The sequence below is a fragment of the Cyanistes caeruleus genome, chromosome 3, assembly GCF_971803275.1.
Source record: "Cyanistes caeruleus chromosome 3, bCyaCae1.hap1.1, whole genome shotgun sequence".
Classification (NCBI taxonomy): Eukaryota; Metazoa; Chordata; class Aves; order Passeriformes; family Paridae; genus Cyanistes; species Cyanistes caeruleus.
This window is the reverse complement of record NC_141703.1, coordinates 26,819,865-26,844,854: the sequence shown is the minus strand read 5'-3', so window position 1 is coordinate 26,844,854 and position 24,990 is coordinate 26,819,865. Positions and strand designations below refer to the sequence as shown.

General features: G+C 41.5%; 1 protein-coding gene and 1 long non-coding RNA gene across 4 annotated transcripts in view; one reads left to right on the top strand and one right to left on the bottom strand.

The window, feature by feature from the left end:
* The window catches only part of SH3RF3 (SH3 domain containing ring finger 3), a 275,756-nt gene that overhangs the window by 177,075 nt on the left and 73,691 nt on the right, over positions 1–24,990 (top strand). For all 3 annotated transcript variants that reach the window (XM_086880293.1, XM_086880294.1, XM_086880291.1), the window contains exons 4-6: positions 4,687–5,055; positions 19,801–19,901; positions 23,982–24,152. In XM_086880293.1, the coding sequence (XP_086736419.1) occupies positions 4,687–5,055; positions 19,801–19,901; positions 23,982–24,152 (641 nt within the window). The remainder of the gene's footprint in view (positions 1–4,686; positions 5,056–19,800; positions 19,902–23,981; positions 24,153–24,990) is intronic.
* On the bottom strand, positions 7,770–8,676 carry LOC147654029 (uncharacterized). The gene is made up of 2 exons (XR_015284281.1): positions 8,571–8,676; positions 7,770–8,230 (listed from the first exon to the last, which is right to left on the bottom strand). It is a non-coding gene; the product is annotated as an uncharacterized LOC147654029 (long non-coding RNA).

The following is a 24,990-nucleotide window of genomic DNA, read 5'->3' as shown; positions in this document are numbered from 1 at the left end:
AAAATTAATCCTTTACCCAGGGAATCAATGACTAGAAAGTAAGAGTATTCAATAACAAAATTGTCCTTCTTACAGAAGACAGCACTATCAGTGAAACGCCACAACCCAGGAGCTGCTGTTGTGACCACAGTGTATCAAAGTGTCCCTTTGAAGTCTAACCTGGGATAGAATAATTTTGCCACTAACATGGATTAGTAAATGCACTGGCATATTTGTCAAGGGAGATGTAGTAAGGATTAATTATTTAAATCTGATCTACATTTCCCATGTTTCTTTCTTGTTCTGTAATAATAAAAAAAATAAATTCCAAAATAATAATTTTCTATTTGAGCTAAACCTAGAGTTAATTGTCACCCACACTGGACAAAAAGTAGATTTTCCTTACTCTTCATTCCATCTGCGTTATGTAAATAGGTGCATAATGTTGCCTATTGAAACTGTAGTTCATTAAGTCATATCGGGATATAAAGAACATATTTGATCCCACATGGGACCATCAGTATAGATGACAGTTTCTCTCCTGTATCTGCTCATCCTTTTAAAGAGAAATATGTTGAAACCATTTACAAGTGGTCCCTTTTAAAACAACATGTATTAGAAATCAGAAGTGTGCGTGCATATCTATGTGTGCAAGCCGATGCAACACAGACTGAGACAAACTCACCATAATAAATTCTGCAGTAAAAAAAAAAAAGAGATTTATGTGGAGACTAATAAAAAATAATTTTGGCAGTGGACAAGTCCTGAGTGATGTAGCTTAATATTTGTCACCTATGTGGTAAAGTCACAAGTATCTAAGACAGTCATATCTAAAAGCCAGAAGAAGGAAAAAAACCTCTCCCTTAGTTCATATCGCATGGGCTCTCTGCCTGGATGCTAAAGTCATGACGGCTTGCATTGTGTCAGGGTGGAGGGTATGGCTTCCTGATCAAGGCCACCAAATTTTTAATGAACAGCGCTTGTTTACTGCTCCCATTGTAGGAAAAGGTTGTTTGGCAGTGAACAAGGCTCTGTGCACAGAGGTATCCACTCCCACCCTTCTTCACTCCCAAAACCAGATGAGCTGGAACTGTCTCAGGTACGATTACTCACAGCTGGGGAAGGTCTTCCTGAAAAATAGGCACAGTAGCTCCATGAACTGAGACTGGTGCATCCTTATCTCAGCATGCAGGACTCAGAGCCAGTAATTACTGAGACCCTGTGAAAAGTTTTACTGCACCGTCTCATCACATCTCCTGCATGATAAAGTCCCTCAGATAATATAAGGCTTGCTGTTGCAAGATTTTGCATTTCTAGACAGGATTGCAGGGCTGCTGGGAATGTTTGACTGGTTTGGCACTCAAATCCAAGCCTTATCCCTCTAAATCCTATGTCAAGTTTTCTAGGACATCCCCTCTATAAAGAATGGATTTGGGGTAAAATCAGTCTCTCTGTAGTCTCAAGGGCATAAGTCTCAAGCCACTTTGGGCTTAGCGGGACCAGAAATTCAAATATAGGATCTTTCTAGAGAAGGGATCAAAACTGAGTGAGAAAGTTGAGTTCTGGTATTAGAGATTGTCATAAGAGCTACAGCCTTCCAGAAATGTCAAATTCCTGACACTGACTGTGGGTCAGAACTTTCCATTAAGTTTCTCATCTGGAAGCAAATATGCCTGAAGATCAGATGACAGACACCAGAAAGCAATGTTTGTTTACATATTCAGAGTTCAAAATAAGAAAATTGCAATCATGTTTATGTTTAAAAAGGTTTCTAAAAGTTTTTTGTGAGGAGGAAGAACTGTTTGCTTTTACAAAGTGGTAAGCAGACTTTTCTCTGGTATTCATAGCCTATTTGGGAAGTACTTTCCAGAATTTGTGGGCAAAGCTGTTTAAAAACAGTCCTCTACAAAAATAAAGTCATAAAGCTATAAAGCATTTTTTATCTTGGCAGACCCAAATAATTTTTTCCCAGTATTTCAGGAAGCCTCTGACATTCTCAGAAGTACATTAGCTTGACTGTTTGGGGAGGAGTTTTCTTTCTGTCTTTAATCTTCTACCAATAGAAGATTTACTTTTCTACTGAGATTTACTTTTGTTTATATTTTTTATCACTTCATGTTTAGATGCTTGCTCTGTTATTGACATTTCAACTAGATGCTGCTTTGAACAAAAAAGTAAGGGATTTTGTTGTTTTAAAAAGAACAGATTCAGTGTTAAATTGGATTCCAGACAGTGGAATTTATAATCTAATTCTTACAAGAGATTCAGAGCTTGATATCAAGAGCTGGAGCACTTTATTGTACACATGTAACACGTTGTAAAAAAAGAAGTTTTAAATTCTTTTTTTTTAAACTCTGCTTTTTCCTATCTCAAAGAGTTAAAATATATTCTTTTTCCTCTTACTGTTGATTAGCAAAAATTTCCTCACTCTCTGCTGTCAAAGACTCATGCATATTTGATAGCTTTATCCTTTTCTCCTTAATATTTCAAGTAATTCAGCTAGACTATCTTCATCAATGGGGTAAGCGGAGCTGTAACACCTACTTAAGGGAGGGGAGCCATCTGGTTTCCTTGCAACTTGGAGCCTGCTGGCAAATATTAGGTTGTACCAATTTAGAGCATGATGAAGTGGGAAATAATGGACATTTCTGAAGAATCTGAAATAGGATCAGCTGTTATCGGTGAAAATTGGCAGGTGCAGTGCACTATGCTGGCTGTAAGCGTGGTCTCAAGTTGGAGAGTGCAGCTGGGAAAATGACTTGTTAATTGAATGGTTGCAGGACTCCCAGCAGCCATGAAAGTAGTGGAGCATCATTAATTGGAGGATCTTGGTTGACTTAGTGGAAGCTGTCACAGAAAGAAGGATCCTGCAAGTTGAGGTTTACTTTCTAGGTGTTAGTGTGGTTTTTGCCTGTTACACTGAATGAGTCCTCGTGGAGTCAGAAGTGCTTTCAAACTCCGGATGACTGGCCTAAGGCTAGCAACACCTATTCTTTTATTTACAGTGTGGTAACAGTGGTTGGGAGTTATAAAAGATATGCAATTACATATTTGTTTAACTGCACATTTCTTCTGTTATCTTTCCCTTCCCTCTCTTTTTCCCTTTTATTTTCACTTGTGTTAGGCTTCAAAACTGTCTTGGAGCAGAAATTCTTCTTTTTTTTTTTTTTTTTTTTTTTTTTTCATTTAAAGCCTTGGAAGACCTTGTCCTCAACTGTTTTTTGGATGCTGCCATAATTCATAAAAGTAGTTATAGAAAAAAAATGGCCTAGTTTTGGTTCAGAATAGTATTACATACACCTTTGGTTTATGTGGGTCTCAGAATAGCAGTGAATGCAAAAGCATGTGTGCATTAGCTGTGGCTCCCTTTTTCATATGTTGTTTTTATTCATTAAATGCAAACATATTGTGGTGCATCCTAGTTTAATATAAAGGTCTGTTGGCAAAACGTGGCATTTTCCATCAGCTGTTAACATCCCTTGAGGGAAGATATATTGGCAATGAGTGCTGTGCAGAAAGCACTGCTGACTTCAGAGTGCACTTCTTGTGTCAGTAGTGACGGTAGCACCCCTGTGCACCTAAAATCTCTCCAGGTGTGTACAGTGCAGCTTCCCTGGATGAGTTATGAAGGATGGGAGGTACGAGACTTCAGTGGCAGTGAAGGAGATGACATGCCTCTGGCCTGCATAGACATAAGGTCATCTGTGAGTGTGGATTGGATGAGGAACAGTGGGCTGAAGGCTGTCCTGAACCTCCTAGTGCAGTGTTTGTGAGCTGTCGGTCAAGTGTTAAACCCTTCAAGAGAACTGATGAGACCCCTTTTTCAAGCTGAACCTGAGCAAGTCTTCTAGTGGCCACCAAACTCTTCCAAAGTTAGGTAATACAGTTAGGGAAAATGCCATCAGTTTGCACCTGCATTTGGATAACCTATGTTAGGTGGGAGGCAGGGAGATGAAACTGGGAAGATTTGGTAGCTGTACTCTTGACCAAAACGATGTGTGGCAAACACCAAGCACAGGCTTGTGATGGAACTGCGAATAGCAAACCTTGATCAAGAGGCTCCTGCCTCCTTCCCTGGGCTCCGACTCAGCAGCCTGGGACAAGCTGTTTTGGGGAATGGCATTTTTTTAAATGGTGTAGCTTGATGTGGACAAATTTATGGTGCCTGATTCTAGTTTAACTCTTCTGGATGCTTGCTTTGCCTCTTTTGATCTTTCTGGCATTAACAAGTGGATGGATATAATTCACCTGGCCCCATGAATCAAATAAATTAATAGACTCATAAAATCATTTAGGTTGAAAAAGACCTCTAAGGCCATCCAGTCTAACTGTTAATTCAGCACTGCCAAGCTTACCCCTAAACCATGGTTTTGAAGTGTCATGTCTTTTAAGTCTTTGAAATACCTTCAGGGACAGTGATTCTACCACTTTCCTGGGCAGCCTGTTCCAGTGCTTGCCAGCCCTTTCAATGAAGAAATTTTTCCTGAAATCCTATTCTAAACCTCCCCTGGCACAAAACGAGGCCATTTCCTCTTGTCCTGTCAGTTGTTACCTGGGGAAAGAGGCCAACCCTCACCATGCTACAACCTCCTTTCAGGTTTTTGTAGAGAAAGATAAGGTCCCCCTGAGCCTCCTTTCCTGCACTGAAGGGAACCTTATCACTCTCTACAACTCCTTTTTTATCTTTCCCTTTTCATCCCCACACAGCTGAATGAATCTGCCAAGCAGCTCATGGAGATGGACAAGACGTGCTCGGCTGCCGCCTCGGGTTGTGACGTGCCGCTGGCGACGGAGACAGTGGCAGTGGCAGCGGCAGCGGCGGTGGGTCTGGCACCGTGCTCCACGCTGGCCGGCGCGGGGGCTGCCGGAGCGGCCCAGCGGCAGGTGGAAGGCAAGAAGAACGCCAAGAAACGCCACTCCTTCACGGCCCTCAGCATGACACACAAGTCCTCCCAGGCTGCCAGCAACCGGCACTCCATGGAGATCAGTGCCCCTGTCCTTATCAGCTCCAGCGACCCACGGGCAGCTGCCAGGATTGGGGACCTGACCCACCTCTCCTCCAGTGCCCCGGCCCAGGTAAGGTGGGGTGCAGGTGGGATTTGGGCATCCTTAGCAGGTGGCACACCCTTGTGTCACCTCTTCCAAAATGGCTCACCCTCACTTGAACCTGTCACATGGTGCTGTCATCCTGGTGTGGCAGTACTTGTCATCTGCCATTCCTATCCTTGCATTAATCAGTGGGCAGTCATGAGGAGCCAGAGGATAAGGCCAAATTGGATTCACAATAGTGCAACACTTTAAAAAACAAAAAGCAATCCTACAATTTGTTAAAAGTAATGCAACTGTTGCACCAGGATCTGTTGTAGAAAGGAGTAATTTTGAGTGATCCCATTACTCTGAACGTATCTGTTACTCTGCAGGGTAGCAATGTCAGTATGAAATTCACACACTGGAGATAAAAAAAGATTTTTGGAATAATTATTTCTGTACAGATCACTGGAGGATGAGCAAATGTGCTGTACTTTGACAAGTGTTGTACCCAGCAAGTAACTGCTGTTCAGAAAAACCCAAGGGATTTTTAAACCATCACACATGCTGAGAGTGCAGCCCTCTCCATCCTTCCCTCTCTCAAAGGAGGATGCAGAAGAGCGTCCCCCCAGACATCCCCACAGGTCCCAAAAGGAGCTTCCAAGAGGCTGCTTCTGGGGTCCTGGCAAAAACAGGATCCAAACTCACCGGGAGTGCACTGAAACCCATTGCAATTGCCTGCTGTTACTATGGATAAGGAAATCCAACTGGCGACTTGCAGCTTGAAGGTGTAGAAGAGAAGGGAGGATAGTCACAGTCCCAAAGCTCCTCTGCCTCAGTCTTCCTGCCCAGTCATCTACACAGTGTGTGTACAGATTAGCCCCCACAGGTGGTTTATAGTTTCTCATAGTCTGTGCTGCTTCTAGTGCCAAGATAACCTCAGTATGACAGGGTCTTCCCACACATCATATCTCTACTGAAAAAAGCCATCCTTGCCCTTTTATTCTCCCTGGACATCCATGTCCTCATGCAGGGACAAACATGGGTCACTAGCCAGCCCTGTGGTGGCCCATAGTAGGAAGCAATCCATGTCACAGCCACTGTCCATGCTGGTATGTCTGTAGATGGCTGGGAGAGGGACAAGCAGCAAACTGTAGGAGCTGCTTTGGGCAGAAATGCCTGTTTATGTCTATCTCTAGTGCTGGTGGGTCTCCCCTGTGAGGCCAGTGTGGTGCACCAGACCATGGGGTCACTCCTGATACCTGTGCCCTGCTGTGACCCATGACATGAGCCCCAGGCCCCTGCAGCACAGATTTGCAAGAACACTGGGGGAGGCAGGGTGCCTGCATGCACACCACAAACAGCCAAAACTGTACTGAGAGGACACTGCCACAGTGAAGCAATACTCTCTGCTTCTGCCTCAGCTGCTCACCTCCCTCCACTGCCCATCCACACGTAGGAGCCAAAGAGACAGCTTTGTCCAACTGTAATAGCACTCATTTTCTTCCACATGCCTTTTCCAGGAAGGGTTTCTTTGGTGTAAGGTCTTCCCTGACTTTCAGCCCTCAGAAGGAGGGTGAAAGTGAGGATATAGACCCCACAAAAGGCGGCATCAGTGTCAAGATGTACTGGGACATCTGTCAAGCACTACACATGAGGGAGTGTCCCAAACTTGTCAATTAAATGGCACCCAGGTTTTTGGCACCAAGAGTGACACATTTGGACTTTATAGAGACATGTTAGACAGTGGCTTTTCTGTTCCTGTGCTAGTCAAGAGAAACACAACACACACCCTTTTTTGTTAGAGTCATACTGAAGACTCATTCTGAACTAGTAAACCACAAAAGTTATACCATGAAACAAAAAGTACCTTGATTATTCTCCCCTGTTTTAACAGAACAACTGGTTTGTGAAACCCCAGTCATTTCTCAAATAATTTGGCACTTGCACACAAGTGATAGAGGACAAGAAGGGCCTGATGTTCCTGGTGACAAGCTATGATTATCAAAATCCAGCCCACAGGAAGCTTGGTTGGGTTTTTTGCAGCAAATGGGAAAACATATAATCATTGCCATGGTCAAAAGTTCATCTAAGGCTGGGGTGTAATGAAGCCCATGGTGGGAGCGGATTTGGGGAGTGGTTCTGCCTCAGGGTGTCGAGCCAGTTTGCAGACAAGGCAGCTGAGCACATGCCTCTATCACTGTTGGTCAAAATTGTCTTGGCCAAAATCCAGACAGGGAAGAAGAGTCTTGGTGGCTCAGATCAACCTTAGTGAAAAGAAGCTTCCTTCTGTCAAAAAGTGTCACCCCAAGAGACACCCCAAGTGTGGCATTTACATATATCTCTGCTTTTGGGAACCTTGCTTTCTAATTTGAGAGATTTAAACTTTTTCCTTTGAAAACTTTACAATGAATGTGGATCTATAGGGGGAAAAAAGTGGGGCTGAAGTTTTCACTATGTTCTCTTGATTGTAGGAGCAGCCTTCAGAAAAATGCTTGTAAGATTAGCAATAAAATCACAAGAGCTACAAATATGAATTTACCTGCTTTTTAAGCCTTCTTAGTTAGGTCTACAAAAAATACAGAATTTAGCTCTTACCAAATGTACATTAAAATTACATAAGCTATACTTATGTAACTATTAATCCCATAATAATAGGGGTTACATTTTAATTTAAAACGTCAGAAATTCAGTCTCTTCTCTGCCATTTGCTAAGACTTGACATAGCTCTGAAGTAATTAATGATGCTTCAGCCTCAGACAGAATATCAGTTCAGCACTTTTCTTTTATTCACAAGGTTGAACGCCAGCCAGAGTAGCATAAACAATGGGCCCTGTGAGCTCTTACATCAAGGTATTCAGGGCAATCAGAATCTTGTCTTCAGATTTTTTGCTCTAAAATGCATTTGCCATTTCTAAGGTAAATTCCCTGTATGTCTTGTTCAGGGTTTGACATCTTGACAAATCTGCAAACTGATTCTACTACTGCTTCATAAGTGTTCAGGGGCATTGCTGAGAGCATGGGCAGGTTAGGAAGGCTGTGCATGTAGCTGCCAAACTCACCAGTGAGCTCTGCTGCAGTAAAATGTCTCACCTTTTCTTTCCTCACTTGTAGATGAACCTCTCTGTCCTGCATGTCATTGTCACAGCCGTTGAGTGGTTCTCTCTGTAACCATCTCATGCCCTTGCTGGTTTGCAACAGCAAATTCAGCTGAAGCTTATTTCTTATAATGGGAAACAACAAATTTACAGTTTCAGTATCTAGCAAATTTTTGCTTTTTTTTTTTAACTAGAATGTAAATTTGTTTTATTGTGTTGTTACATCCTATCCTTGAAATTTCCAGGCACTTTTTCATTGCTTATTTAATAAATCTCTTCATAAAAAGAAATAAAGTAATTTTTTTCAGTTTAGTAGGTATGAATTTCTCTGGAATGTATCAGGATTAGCATTTAGCTTGCAGGAGGATTCTACATTGTGAAAAAGTTCAACACAGTCTTATAGCCTGTCCTTTGAACAAGCAGAATTCAATTACAGGAGTTCTTGAATGGCATCCAGTCCCCTACCTCAAGGCAACCGGCTGGTGCCCAGTGAAACAGCCTCCTCAAAACAATCATCAGTTTTCCCTGTAGACCTGAGGCACCTGCATCTGGAGCACCTGCTTTCTCTCTGCTGACATGAGAAGAAACAGAGACACCTAGAGCTTACTGCCTAAGTTATTGCAGGAACTTAAAATTTAGGTGCAAATTTTACATGTTTCAGTAAATGTAGCACATATTCCACCCCTTAGAACTTATTTCATGTGTAGTGCTTTATTCTTGTGGCTTTTGTCAATTCTTGTGAATTGAAACCAGACTTCCACACTGAGCTGACATGTTTTTTTGTTTTTATGAGTCGTTAGACTATTATAAGCCTCCAGGAGGGCACAAATTTCTGCATATTGTGCACTGACATGCAGACCAGACTATGAAATCATGTTTTGAAAGCAGTTCTGCATATCATTAATTTAATAATGGACGACTGCTGGCCTTCCATAATGTGTTCATTGTTCTTTAAGCAGAACCAACTCAGCTGTTTTCCAAAAGCCAAGATGTATTTTGAAATCAATGATGGTCTTAGAAACATCCTCACTGACTACAAACTTTGGGATGCTTGAAAGGTAGAAGAATCAACTTGAAGTCACCCCAGCTGGATAAAATAGTGACTGGAATTCCACAACAGCCCAGATATAAAGCATTTCATTTAAAAGAGGCAATGCTGGAATCCTAGTTTTACCTGCAACTAAATTTGCTTGTATGCTTTCTGCTGCATGCTGAGCATCACTCATTAAATATAAGATGTCCAGCTGAAAGGTAATAGTGTCTGTCCATCATGCAGAATGTCCTATCATACTGGCAAAAGGAATTTTTATTGAAGATGTAAGTAGTGCTGCAGGTCTGTGATGGAGCTGAAGCTGAATTAGGTTGCGGGTGCAGAGGAGTGGTTCGTAACTGAGATTCCTTGGGGAGTGGAGAAGGTCCCCTTGGACAGTAATCATGCCCAGGCCTCAGATGGCTTGTCTTGCTTCCATTTTCACCCCTTATGAATTATTAGTCCCTGCCAGTTGAAAAGGTCATGGGTCAGTACTGCTCCAAATCCCCTGGATTTTGACGGAAAAAGCATCTCATGAATAATGAAGCATGGCTTTGTGCACACCAGGGTAACAGCTGAGTGAGGGAGAAAGGACCCTCCCTGTGAACTTCTGTGTGTGTTTTGAACAACTCATCACCATGCACAAGAAGTCAATTTGTATCTGCAAGTATTAGTACAAGCTCCTAACCAGAGGACACATGTTCAGGAAAAGCTGAGAACAATGTCTTGCACGCTCCCAATCCCAAAGACTGACAGTATTTGAAATGAAAAATGTTCCTTGAGGTGTCTTGCTATATAAATCATTTGGAAGTGTGTCCTTATCAGTTATTTAGAAGTGCTGAATTTTAGCTGAGAAAATGTAATAGCAGAACTCTGGTTGAGCCTTGGCTGATAACCTAAATGTGCTGACCATGAGAGGCATACAGATTATACCTAAAATCCAGACACTAAAAATGAACCTTGAATTTTGAAGTGCACAACAAGCTCCAAGAAAATAAGTCAAATTCAGGTATTTTTCAGCTTTGGCTTGGAGTCCAAATTTTATCCAACTTGCTCTGCTGCTGACTGTGAATGACAACTGACTGAATACAAGAGCAAGACAGGTGAAACCAAGGGCAACTATTTCAGGAGGCAGCACCAGTCAAAATGGCAAAAAAGAAGAAATATTGGTCCAATCTGTCTTTTTGTAATTTAGATCAAAATATGTAATGAAAAATGCATAAGAGTTTTTGCTAAGGTCTAACATAAGCTAATTATTTTTCTTTGTACATTTCCAGTTCTATTTATAGCTATTTATAATTGATTCCAGACATTGCCTGTTCTAAGTAAGTGTATCTTTCGGGGTGGGAGAGCAGGTTTTAGGCGGGAAGGAGTTAACTCCTCTTAAACAGAAAGTTGGGGGTTTTTTGCTTTTTTTGCTTTTTAATTTTTATTTTTTTGCTACCAATAGGTCTCTGAATATACTCTGTGCATATTGGGATATATCACATTATTTGTCAAAACTGTTGCAAATGAAGCTCATGAGCTGACTCAGTCTATGGACTGATTACATAAGGTACCAGGAATCCAGGTCAAAACAAAATTGTCTTTAGGGAACTACCAGGTTAGAGACCATGTCTTCTCTTTATCCTGTCACAAATATATTTTGAAAGATTTTTCAAGAACCACACAAAACCTAATTTTTTACAGGAGCTAGGAAGAGAAAGTTGTGCTTTAGAAGGGTTATTGAACTCTGCATGAAATCCCATTGCCTGTAAAAGAAAAATGATATTTTTTTTTTCCAGATGCTCCTCAGGGTAGTAAACAGAAAACATTTTGCCACTGAAATAATTTTTGCACATAGTTAATCTTGAGGCTTTACAGTACCTGCCAGTCAATTTCTGGTTTGGAAGTCTCAAGAGCAAGTGAGACACTGTCTTGGTATTTACCCCATACTGTAAAATCCTGTTCATCTGGCACATGCTATGTTTACATGTATGACATTTGAGCAGAAATTACTAAAGTGTATATTTTCCTCTTTTTTTTCACTTGGAGGGTTTGTTTATTTGTTTACCGCTATTTTCTCCCTGGAGGGGGACTTCCTACAGGAGGCATTGCACAGGATCCTGATGAGTATGTTGTAGTTATCAGAAGGACAATTATGAGTGTGGGATTAAATTAACATCTTTTACAGGTCAAGCTTTCACTTGAAGCCTTCCTGTGTCTCTGATTTTTTGTGTTCTTTGATCCCAGAATTTCAAGACACTATTTACTACAAACCTATTTAAAACCTTGTGGTGGAGAGCTATACCCTGAGTATAGTCTGAGAGAAACAGGCTGAACAAAATATAATTCTCATGATGCTCATCACATGATGCTTAATTAGTCCTCATTTGGGGGAGCTGAGAAGCTGTGAGCCAGAATAATCAGCGCTTTTATGGATGGTAATGCCAGACAAATCTTCAGAAGAAAATGACAAAAATGTTTGGTTTTTTTTTTCCTTTTAACTTTCAGGCATCATTAGATTGCAGGATAGGGGAAATGGAAGCTCAGGAAATTAGTTTACTTGACTTACCCAGCTCTCTGCATAGCTCTGTGAGCTACCAAGAGAAGACATGGTCCAGAGTTTTTGGTCTATTGCAAACCAAAATTAACCAGGGCCAACCTGGTCCTAGAACAAGCTGGCATAATACTCTGCCTCACCTTCATCCACAGCCACAGATACTTGCAGGTTGTAAGAACCCCTCAGTAAATCATATAAATTTAGCTCCAGTTTTTGCAGGAAGGAACTCAGTATTTATGCAGCTATTTATGCAGCTGCAGCTGTTATCCTGCACATTTGTTTGTTTTTCACACACACCATTATAGAAAAAAAAAATTCTTCCTGTAGAATTGATAAGTCCATTTCAGCCCCCACTTTGATAATTAGCATTTGATGAGGCTACTTGATCTTGCATGTAACACTTTTCATCAATACTTGGTGTCACTATCATGCATTAAGTGCTAATACTTATTATTAATTATTATATTATTAATAATTATTTCTAGGAACATTAAGGTTCAGAATGATCGCCACAGTCATTGTTTTATGGAGTCAGCAAATTAGAGAAACGAGTCACAGGAATCTTAAAGACCATTAGCCTGTTTTTATGATATTTCCAGAGGATGGTAGGTCAACTTATGTGAGTTGAATGGGTGTTTTTCTCTTATTTTAAAGTAATATTAAAGAGAAATATAAAGTAAGCTGTAAATATGCATTCAAGACATTAAAAGAATTTTTCCTGAGACTTAATGAATGTGATAAGTGCCCCGTGGTGAGAGTACTGGATTTTCTTTGAAGTCAAACTGAGAATTCTGGTTGGTGATTTTCTAGCTGATAAGAACATTCATCTGATAGCAACAATTACTTTTCAGTGAAGGCTACTGCAACCTGCAATATCACTGTACTCTGTTCCTAGCTTTATCACTGTCTTTTTGACTTCTATTCCCATCGAAGACTGAGTCCCTTGCTTCTGCAAGGCACTTCACTAATCCCTACAGGCACCATGTCTTTTCAAATTAAACCACAAATGTGGTCTTAAAGTACTGGTGAAAATCTAAAGTAAATCTTCAAGGGAAAGAAAAATATAATTTATGCTGGAAGTCCAAGCCAGTAATTCTTATGCTCCCATAAAAGTGTGGATGGGAAAAGAGAAAGTGAATGAATTTGAGAAGATGTTTCAGCCCAGATGAGTAGTTGTCACCTTTAATTTCTCTGGGCTTGTCAGTTATATTTGGGGTGAAGTTGTGTTTCACTGGTCACAAGGAAGCTGTTGTGTTTACGGAAGAAAAAGCAAAAAGTCCTTTTAATATTACTCTCCAGCCCATGAGTACACAATCACCTACTACAGCAGAGTAGCTGGTGATAAAAACAGAGGGCACAGCATGAGCTGGGAGTGAAATACTTGTCATGCAGCACTGTTGTGCCTGTGTGTATAGTCTGGAGGTTTTACTGAAGATTTTGCCTTGCACAGTACAGGTGGTGCTGCTGTGCTACCAATGGGCACAAAGAAGGAGAAGTTAGTGCAGAAGGATCTGGAGGTGGTTTTGAGCACACATTTGTGCAGCTGCTTTTCCCTGCTGGCTGACATCTGGGTCTGTAGTGTCCAGAGGAAAAGAGATGGTGCTGTTGAGCTGAAACAGTGGTAAGTGGTGTTTGGAGGAAGCCAGATTGGAGTGGGAGCATGAAGTCAGATTTGGCTGTTCATTGGCCTAAGTAAATGGGATGAGAGTTGCCAGTGTCTGGTTCAGAAAACTGCATGTCACCCTGAGAGGGTGCACATGTGATCACCCAGGTCACCTCTGGAAATTCAATGGCCAAATGTTTAAAGACATTAAAGGCTTATAAGGATAGAGAGGAACACCAAATGGTATTTTCTGAAGTGACTCCTATTACTTATATTGCAATAAAATCTTTGGGAATCAGGCAGTGAAGTACTTAATGCCACCCTGAGAAAACTCTGCAAGGTGCCTGTTTTTATCAGTAAGTGCCTACGTGCCTCTTAAAATCCTGGCTGTCAGAGACATCTCTTACCCGTAAGGCTTTAGCAGTGTCGAGTAGCAGAGATTGAAGAAGGATTAAGACACAAATGCTGCAGTGTTTGAGCCCTCCCTGTGTAATATCTGTGCATGTCTCTATTTGTGTGTCTGGTGCCACACAAGGAAGATGGATCACGTAGAGACATGCCATCAGAAAGCTCAGATGTGACACACAGACTTCCTAAAAGGTATCAAAGCAGAGAACAAGAAAATCAGAGCATTGTCTTGGATTCCCATTCCCCTGAGCAGATGAAGAGGAAAGGAGGACATGTTTAGTACCTTGTTCCTTAGATCACAGTAGCAAAAGTACAACCTGGCTCCAGGGCTAAATAAAGAAGGAAAACAAACTAAGTCCTACTACCAGCTGTGATGGAGAAAGGCCTGCTGTGTTCTCCAGGAGGATTATTGGTATTACTGGTAACCAGAGAGATGCACATAAAATTGTATGAAGAGTAGAAAGATAAACTTCCAACACAGGTAATCAGAAGTATAAAGAAATAGGAGATTATTCTTTTGCAAAAATCAGTCTCTTCAAAATCTAATTGTAAATACTATCTTGCAAAATAATCTAGCAATATTGTATTTTATAATATGAGCTAATTAGGGATATGTACAGGAGACAACAGGACCTTGAAAGAGTCAGTTTAGAAAACGTTCACCAACTGTGTCAGGGACTGCAGTTTAAATGCAAAGCTGGTGAACATTCACATGCATACTAGCAATTAAGCAGCCACCAAGAGAATATAGCAAGGAGCACAGAGACACATGAAGCTGCAGAGCAGAATACTTCTGTGACAGTAAACATCAAGATGTGAACAGAGGAGCTGAATTCAATGTGTGCAAGGCCAGCAGGTCCTGTGGAGTAAAACTTGATGATGAAAAGCAGGGTCATAGACAGGCTGTAAAGTACACAATCATGTCAAAGCCTGTAGGGAGAGCAGCTAAAGAAAAACCAGAGCACAATCAGGAAGCAGGCACTGATTTAGAGTTTGGATGTATAGGATACTAGGCTGTACAAAGTGGCAAAAATGAATGGTTTATAGGTGCCAGGTTGGCACCAGATGCAGTAATATTGGAGAAACCAGATATAGGCAAGAAACTGAATGTCAGGTTGATAGATATATATATATAACTGTGGAGACATCTTTGGGATTATTCAAGGGAAGAAAGCAAAATTGTCACCCAGCAACAGTGAATGGCAGTTACATGATTTCTTAATCCCTTGGACTATATGTTAGGAAGAACATAATAGAAAGGACTTGAGATCATACAGAAGACACAGAAGGCCCCACTGTCAGTGCAAACAGGCAGTGATGCTGATCACAAAGATGATGCTTTGAATGCTGCTCTGTTCTCTTTGCCTGAAGTCATCACTCTGCAGAATCAGTCAAGGTCAGCCCAGGGTGCCTGCAGTGGCCAGTCCAGGCTGCCTGGCTGTACCTCTGCAAACTGACTTTGCTGCAGTGTGCAGAGGGAGGACCATAGGAGCTAAAGAAGGGTTAGCATGTGTCTTACAAGAAAGATGAAGCACTGGTCAGCTCCCAGAGCTGGATATCATTGCTACTAGTGGAATGAGTCCTGTGATTGGAGTGCTGGCACCGAGGGCTACAGGCTTCAGGAGTAGGCAGGACAAGTGAGAGGGACGTGTGGCACTGTAAGTAAGGGAGAGGTTTGATTGCACAGCTCTTAGAGTTAGTGATGATGTGGTGAAGAGCCTCTGAGTGAAGACTGGGGGGAAGGAAAACAAAGCAGATGTTGTAGAGGGTGTTCCTACTAATTGCCCAGTCGAGATGTAAGCACCAGTGAGTATTCTATAGGCAATTAGGAGAACTCTCTGGATCAGTAGCCCTTGTCCTTATGGGAGATTTCAACTTCCTAGACATCAACTGGAAATATCATACTTCTGTGACAAGTCTTGGAAATTCTTGAGGCTTAGAGGAGAAAACTGCTTGTCATTCATACTTAGTGAGCCAACTAGGAAAGATGCCCTCCTGGACTTGTTATTTGGGAATAGAGAATGACTTATGAGGGATGTGACAGTAGGTGGCTGTCTTGGCTACAGTGTTCATGAAATGGCTGAGTTTAGAATTTTTACTGTAAAGACAAAAAAGAATGGCAGAGTTGCTTCTCTGGACTTTGTCAGAGCAAACTTTATACTATTCAGGGCATTACTTAGCAGAGTGCCCTGGGAATCTGCTTTTAAGGACTTTGGAGTCCACATGTGCTGGTCAGTCTTTAAGATTCACCTTTGAAAAGCACATGAGCAGACAACTTCACCATGCTGTGAGTCAAGCAAGCAGAGCAGAAAAACCAGCTTGTCTGAACAAGGAACTCCTTGTGTAGGTCAGGAGGAAAATAAACTGTATGACCTCTGGAAACAAGGTTAGACTTCTCAGGAACCAGAGTACAGAGCTGTGGTTCATTTACACAGGCAGAAGACATGAAAGGCTGAAGCTCAATTAGAGTTGAAACTGGCCAGTGTTGTTTCAAACAACACTTTCTTCAGATGAGGTCTAAAGAAAATATTGGGCTGATACTTGGTGAAGGTGGTGAATATTTGATAATACTTGGTCAATCTGACTAACAGGAAGGAAGAAAAAGCAGATGCATTCTATGCACTTTTTGTCCCAGTCTTCAGTAGACCTTCAGCTTCCCAGTCCCCTGAGTTGGAGGACCACAAATGTGGGAACAGTGACTTTCTATTTGTGGGCACTGGAATTGTAAGGGACCAGCTGTATCAGCTGAATGTTCATGGGGCCTCATGGCTTCATCCAAGTGTTCTGAAGGAGCCAGTGAATGTTATGGCAGGACCCCTCTCAATCATCTGTCAAAGATCTTGGAGGTTTAGGGAGGTCCGGCTGACTGGAAGCTTGACAGTGTTACTCTAGTCTGAAAAAAAAGGCATGAGAGAAGACCTGTTAAGTTAGACTCAGTTTCTGGAAAACTGGTTTGATATCCTTCTGTAATAGGGTAACCTGCCTAGTGGATGAAGGGAAAGCAATAGACACAGTTTTTTTCTGGATTTTAGTAGGGTTTTGATACTGTACCTCAGCATCTTTCTGGAAAAGTTGCTCAGCCATGGAATGAGTGGACTTGTGGTGCACTGGGTGAGAGCTGGCGAAAGGCCAGATCTCAAAGGATTGCAGTGAATGGGGCTACAGCTGGCTGTTGACATATATAGCTGATATATATAGCTGATATATATATATATATATATATATATATATATATATATATATATATATATATATATCAGTGATCAGGATGCAGGAGTTGAATGCACCACTAGCAAGTTTGCTGATGATACCGAAGTGGGAGGTGCTTTTGACTTTCTTTCTTTGCGGGACAAGATGCCTTGCAGAGGGATGTAGATACACATTGGAGCATTAGGTGATGATTAATAGGAGGAAATTATTTAACCATTCAAAATGCTGTATTCTGATCCACCTAGGATGGGGTAATGCCAGTCACAAGCATGGACTAGAGAGGAGTGGCTGAAGAGCAGCCCTGCAGAAGGGGATCTGGGGGTGCTGGTGGGCAGCAGGCTCAGTGTGAGTCAGCAGAGAGCTCTGGCAGCCCAGAGGGCAAACCCTGTCCTGGGGTGCATCAAAGAGAGCATCACCAGCCACTCAAAATTATCCTGCTGTATTCAGTGTTGAATGGTCTCAGGCCTCACAGGCCTCACCTGGGGCACTGTGCAGTTCTGGGCCCCACTGTGGAAGGAAGATATGAAGGTCCCTGAATGCATCCAGGGGAGGACAACAAATCTTGTGAAAGAACTGCAAGGAACATCCTAAGAGGAGCAACTGAGGACACTGTGCTCGTCTAGTCTGGAGATAAGGAGACTGAGGGGTGACCTCATCATTTTCTACAGCTTCCTGAGGAGGGGAAATGGAGAGGGAAGTGCTCAGCTCTTCTCTATGGTGTCCACTGACAGGATGCATGGGAGTGGTCCTGTGGGAATGCCTCACAGGACAGTCAGACTGGACAGTAGGAAGCATTTCTTTACTGAGAGGGTGGTCAAACTCTGGAACAGGCTTCCTAGAAAAAAGGCTGATGCCCCAAACCTGTCAGTGTTTAAGAGGCATTTGGACAATGTCCTTAGCTGGTCAATCCTGAAGTGGTCAAGCAGTTAGACAGTTGTTGCAGGTCACTTCCAATATAAATATTCTATTCTGCTGTATTCCATTCTGTCCTATTCTATCCTTTCCTTCTGTGATCTTCTCTGCCTTTACAGTTGCACCCTGAGGCTGTTCATTCAGATCTGGTTTTTTCATGGGGTAAAATCTAATTTTTTTTTTTCTCTAGCAAGGAAGGGTGGGGACTGATGCATTTTCTGTTTTCTTAAGAGACAGTTTCTCTAGTCCAGAGCAGGCATATACAGTGGTAGAACAATATGAAGTGTGAACTTCTTAATTTCTCACTTACCTCTTGGAAGAGGCAGCTGCCAGGTGTCTCAGCCCAACATGTTCTGCAATCCCTAACCCAATTAACCAGCTCAGCATAACAAATGAGGGATCATTCTCCAGCTATCCCTAAATTTCTTAGTGGGGTGGTGTGTTTTTTCTGTAAGTTGATACTAGCTCACTGACATGACAAGCATTGTTAATAAAGTCTCAGTCACAGCGCTGGAAAGAATGCTTTTTACACATAGGACCAAGAGCTGCCTGGATCCTTCTTTGTTTGAGAAAGCAGCCAGATAGTTAGATGAAATAATGAGAAAAAGGAGATGTACTTGTCAATACAATTTCATGATTGAGTGTAGATGTTGGTGAGAGATGAGACATCTTGCTGCTTTTTGCCAAAAGCTATGGAATCACAGTGCAGTGTTTCCATGTTTTGCTGCACGATTTCCTGATGATACTGTGTTCATACACAGCAAAGCAATATAGATCAGCAATGCACTGTCAAGACAGAACACTAATAATTATGTGGTTTCTTTGGAATGAGGTAACCTTGAAATCCAGTAATTAAGTAGCAATGTGTGTCTTGGCTTAACTCTGTCTTGGTTTAATTCAGCGTCATTTTTAAGTGCAAAAATTGTCCCTATGTTTGTCTCCCAAAAACCAATATTTACTGTTTGCTAGATAGAACAGAAAATCTGTAGTGGAGGCCTGTGAACTTCTCAGAATCTTTTCTCTGTATAACACACTCTGCCTGAACTTGCGGTTTGTGGGTATTGGTTCCCATTTTGTAGAGCCATTCTGCATATGGACGTGCGTACAACATATGGTTAGGCTTACTAAATAAACTTTTTGCTCAAGTAAACCACTACAAGTCCCATCAGCCCAGCTCTGCCCTGTCTGCAATAAAGATCTGTTGCTACAAGCCTTGGAATTAATTCAGGAGATGTTTCCAGTCAGGATTCATTTTTGACATAGATGAATGAGGACTTTGGTGAGACAACTCAAGAAGAGATTGCCCTGCATAATTTGGATGAGCATTAGGCTTTGAGAAATGAATTATTACATTTAGAATTGCCTTTCATATTAATAGCTGGAGAAGATCTGTCCAGTTGTCTATAAGAGAGTGGAGATTTATTTTCTGGGGTAAAAGTGGAGCAAACTACTTTCTTCATTCAGAGAAAGCTTTGGGTTGGGCAGTCACCTTTTTTTGAAGGAGAGGAATATTCCTGATGATAAAAAGACTACATAGAAATGAGACTGTATTTTGGCAATTGAATAGTATCTTCTTTTCCAGAGATCCATAACCATTAACCAAAAGAGTACCAATTTAAAAACAAGTTTTTGAGGGGAAAAAGTTACTTTTATCAGAGACCATTACCATTGCAGAGATGCACATGCTGAGCTGACTTTACAAAGCAGTTAAGTAGTTTTACATTGTAAAACTTTTAAAATGTGCATACACCATACAACTAAAATTTCTCTGACAGGTACATGGAAATCCTGCTAATCCTTTGTGTCAGAAATGTATTTTTTGAAATTGTAAGGCTAGAATATGCGTTTTTAATGCAATATCATGAAGTTAGAAAAACCTAGGAATTAATAAAATATGTGATTTATTCTTCTATGCCTTCACCCCACGGCAATTCAGGAAATGATGGGCTTCATCTTAAATCCTTGTATGTTCTTCTTTGTGTATTTTCAGGATTCCTCTTTGATTGGAACAGCTACAGTGGCTGGTCCCAGGACAAGTGCAATAATTGGAGATCAGGGAACACCACCGAAGGTCCAGCTCCCCCTCAATATGTAAGCAGCTCATCTCAGTCACTGTGTACTCTTTGTTTCCATCATATGTGTGTGTGCATGTGTGTGCTTGAAACCTGAATGCCCAAATCTCACCTCAGTTTCATTCTGAGAAGAGAGAGATTGCAATTTCAAAATTGAGGCAGCCCCTGCTGAAATTGAAAAATTAATAGTGAAGGACAAGACTTCCCCCTTTCTGTGTGAGCCCTTTTAGACTTTAATTATTATAGCTGTATGGATCACTGTGAAGCAAACTGAGTACCTCTGAGCTACAGAAAATCTTCTTTCATTTAAAAATGAAATACTCTTAAAAAGGTGTAGTCCCACACAATCAAACACCTGATATATTCATGATTAACCAGAAAAAATGGCCCAGTGGCACTTTTTTGGTGCCATCAACAATGAATGAATAAAGGCAGTGAAGGAATTTCATATTTTTGGCATATGGTCTTGTTGAATAGTGCAAAGGATAACAGAAGGTTCACAGAACAAAAAGAGTAGACTTCATAATAGCCAGTCTCTTCTAGCCTGGTTGGTTTATCTGATACTTGTCTAATTAACTACTGAATCCTTTCCTCTCAACACATATACCTCATAAAAGCAGGACAACTACACACACACACACACATACACACACGTATGCACATCCATATTTTTGGAGTTTATGATACGGCTAAAACATGGTCTGAATTCACAAAATCCTAAAAATAATAGAGGAGATCTTATTTAAGAACAATAGGGGTGTTGGATCAGAACCAAACAACAGCTATCTTTTTAGCTATTTATTTGAGATCTTTATACCTGAGGGATGCCCCACATGGAACGCCCCAGTGAGGTCTCATCATCATCCTGCGTGGCCTGTGTGGCACACAGTAGGGCACATGTTTATTTCAAGCTTTGCCCTGACTAGGAAGTGGTAACTGGCAATATTTGAAGTACCTAGTTGCTGAATCAGGACATTTTCCAGTTCTCTGGCAATGTCCCTGACTCCATGCCTCAGCAAGCCTCCCCTTCTCCCTCCCATGCTTCTCCTGTCATCTCCCTTGTGAAGCAGCCTTGTAATCCATTCTGTCATTCTGCACTTGTGAGCCAAGTTCCAGTCAAAGAGGATGCATTATTTGAAAGCTCAAGCAGTAGGGAGGTGCAACTCTAGACAAAGCCCTGGGGCTTCTGTGTTATAAGCGGAGTCACAGGCAACTACCCAAAGCCAAGAACACTTCTCACTTACACCTTTTTTCGGTGAACTTCTAATAAACATTTTAGGTTCTTCTAGGTCCCACTCCCAACCCTTACCCTCACTGTTTCACATAGCCCAGAATAATCTGATACTACATTTTGCAAGATTTCAGATTGTTGTTTTAACACTTTCTTCTAGGCTGTACAGAGTTAGCTGATGAAGTTTCACACCTAAAATCTAAAGAACAGTGAAATGTGTCCAAATCCAAAGACTTTGGCTTAAGGCAAAACCATCCTCAGCAAATTGAACCACTAGACCTGATTTCCTGCCAGAGGGAAAACACAGAAACAAATTCTGGGGATGGAATCTGCCTGCAATCAAATTGTTTTCAGCCATGGATGAGAGCAGGCATCTCCCCAGTTCTCCCACAGCTGCCTCCCTGCCAGGAATGGAGTTTATGCTGGCCCACAGGGTGGGCTGCAGACACAGGCTGGGCCTGTCACTGCGTTTGGAGAACCCTGCTCCTCTGCAACTGGAGACCCCCCTCTCCCAGGGATGGGCATTCTCACTACCCCCCCACACAGGAGGTGGGATTGCTGGTCCACAAAGAAAGTGCTGATCACTTGTGTTGTCCCATGGTCACCCTATATGGTCGCCACATACAAGCTTTCATCATTTAGACATACAGAGATTGGTCTGTTATGGTGTGGTGTCTGTGCTGGGCTGCTGTACACCTTCTTTTAGTCTCTGCAAGGCTTTCAATAATCTATCCAGAGGATGTTTAGGCTCATTGTGATATTGGATGTTCAGACTTACTACTGGTAGCTGATTTGGGGGAATCTGCTGGGTGAAGCTAGTAGGAGAGAACAAAAACTAATAGGAGATCTGGAGATAGCTGCAAGGCACAACAGCCTATGATCCACTTAAGGGTTATTTTCCTTGCACCTTCTTCCAGAATCTTCACCTGTAAATTACATTATTACATGTAGTCCCTTGGGGGAAAAGGCTATCTAAAAAGCTCTATCCCTGACCCCCTGCTTTACCCATAGCTTCTGAATCTGAGCCCTATGTAAGCAGCAATTTCAAAAGGGACAGTCAAAGCCACACTTTCTGCTCACTTGAGTGAGTGCAGTCTGGCACTTTCTGTTATGTCCTTGCAGAGCACAGTGCTGAAGGATTAGCACAGAAGTATGCAACCTTATTTCTTGTCAGGATGATGAATTTTAATGTTCTTCAGATCATATGTAGCCTCATGTTTTCCATCAGGTGAACAGCAACAGATCTTCTCAATACCACCTGATTACATAGGCTAAAAAAAGGATGCGCAAGGTGGTTTCTCCCATCTGTTGACTAAAGAAATACAGTTTCTGATTAGGTCTTTGTACTCCATGCACGTGGTAAACAGAGCCAGGCACATCAGCCTAAGATTCCCCAAGGAGGTTTTTACCAAATATTTCATATTCTGCTCATTACCACTGTTTATTTACTACCTTCAGAACAAAAATAAATAAATCTATGGTACAATAAAGAAGTAGAATCAAGAAAAATAACAGGATTTATTCCTCAATTATATTTCCTGGAGAGCAGAAGTAAAAAGTCATCTATCATTTTTATTGGCTGAAAATCTACAATCACAACTGTTATACTTTTTATTTTTTCTCTGGTTCACTGCTACAAGGTGAGCAGCAAGCCTCTTCTCACCCACCCGAGCCTAAGAGCATTCTGCTGCACTTTGTAGTGTAAATGCAATTTCTCTGTTTTCCCATTTCTCTTAATCTATCTTTACTGCCTGTAAATCACAAATAAATAAAAAAAAATCTCAAGAAGGCACAACCTTGATCAAGAATTACCAGAAATCCCTTTTTGGATCTGTAGAAAAGCGACAGTACAAAAAAATCTGGTATTTGCAAAGAAAGTGTCATTCTGTGTGTGCACTCTTGCTATTCTATCCTGACTTTCCATTATTTCCCAAAGTGCAAGCAATCATTCTTAATTTTTAACAAGAATCTCTCTAAACAGAGAGAGAGTATCTGTAGGGATTTTAAGCTGTAGTCATTTCACAGCACTAGACACATCCCTGAAGTAGTAACAAAAGAACAAAAGAGAGATAAATAGAAAGATTCCAAACAAAGGGGATAAATAAAAGCTGTAATTAAATAAATAAAAAGTTCTACATACTGGATCCTATATTAAAGATTAACAGAATACTTGTATACAAAACACCCAAAATCAAATTCTACCACTTCACTTAAGTAAAAAAACCCTTGCAGAATGTGGCACTTTCTCACTTCTTGTTTTACCAACATAATACAAGAATTACCGTACCAGATCAGAACAGCTTGGTTGTTTCTAAACTTGGCCAGTATAAACAGCACCGAGAAAGCTGCAAGAAAAGCTTTTGAAATAGCCTACCTGTACGAAAATTTTCTTCTTAAACTCCACAACAGAGGTGGATCCCACTCTGAAGCATATGAATGCATACTTCTTCCAGATGTCAGGATTTGCAAAGGCCTCTTACTTGAGCCCTTTTTACTCAAGCTGTCACTGTAATTGTTGTGTTTTTCTGAAACTGTTGCTAAGTCCTTAACTTCCGTGCTGCCTTGTGGCACTGTTTTGCTTTGGTTGTGCCCTGAGTGAGAAGTATGTCTCATCAACTTCTAAATTACCTTTTAGTCTGATTAGTTATTCCCTTATTTTCTTAGAATCCAGTCTCTGCCCTTCCTTGTTTGAATCCAGTCTCTGTCCTTCCTTGTTTGTGAAGCAGCCTGTAACAATATCCCTTTTTAACTACAACTTCTAAACAGTGCATCTGGTCACTTTCTGCTCTGTGGGGCTGGAGTTGGAACAGGACAGGTGGTGGTTGATGTCATCTGTGTTCCTTCTCCCTGTGTGACCTCTCCCCACAGCTACCTAGCCCTGTATGCCTACAAGCCTCAGAAGAACGACGAGCTGGAGCTGCGCAAAGGGGAGATGTACCGGGTCATTGAGAAGTGCCAGGACGGCTGGTTCAAGGGCACGTCTCTGAGGAGTGGCATGTCCGGTGTCTTCCCAGGCAACTACGTGACACCTGTTTCAAGGTGAGCACCACTGGCCTCTGCTGGGGCTGAGAGGGGTTCTGGATGGCAATGAAAACAATGTAGCGCTGCTTTTAAATCACTGGCACTGTGGACCTCAGTAATGAGACTTGCTGGTTGTTGCATTTGAATTATCCATGTCCTCAGGAGATTGCACTAGGTGTATTAGATGATGGCATTTACAACTGCTGATAGGCCCAGGTTTTACTATTGTAAAAATCTTTGGCTAATGATTTTGTTGCTATAAAACTATTGGATATGTAACAAAATAGTAAATGTTTGTGTCTTGTTTTTTAGTAGCTCCTCATGTCGATTTTGTTCTTCTTAAAGCAAAGATCTGGGATGGTTTGGATCTAGACTAAAGTTTAACAGTTAAAATTCCAAAGTGGTAGAAGAGTTAAGTAAATTGTCTGATTTTACCTCCCCCCGCCTCAGTTTCAGCAGATGAGAAAAGGAAAGAATGGCATTTTGGGGGGAGGAATGCCATTTGTCAGATTTCAGTATTGGACAATACCAAATCAAGGCTGAGAGGCTGAGAAAAAAGTCCATCTCTGTGTCCTAGACTGTTTGTCCTACATGTTCCTTGCAGGTGAATGCTGGCATATGTATGCCCCTATCTCCTTTAGAGCAACTGTGGATTTGCAGACTGAACTCATTCCTTTTCATGTGCTCTCAGTCCCTCCTCCCACATGCACACTCTGTCAATCTTTCACCCCTCTCCAGAGAAGGCACCTCACAACTCAGACACTGTTGATCTTGAAAAATTGATCCAGCTTTGTTTTCCATCTAAAGTTTAAGTCAAGTCTGTAGCGTGTGCTCTGAGTAACACTGAAAGTTATGA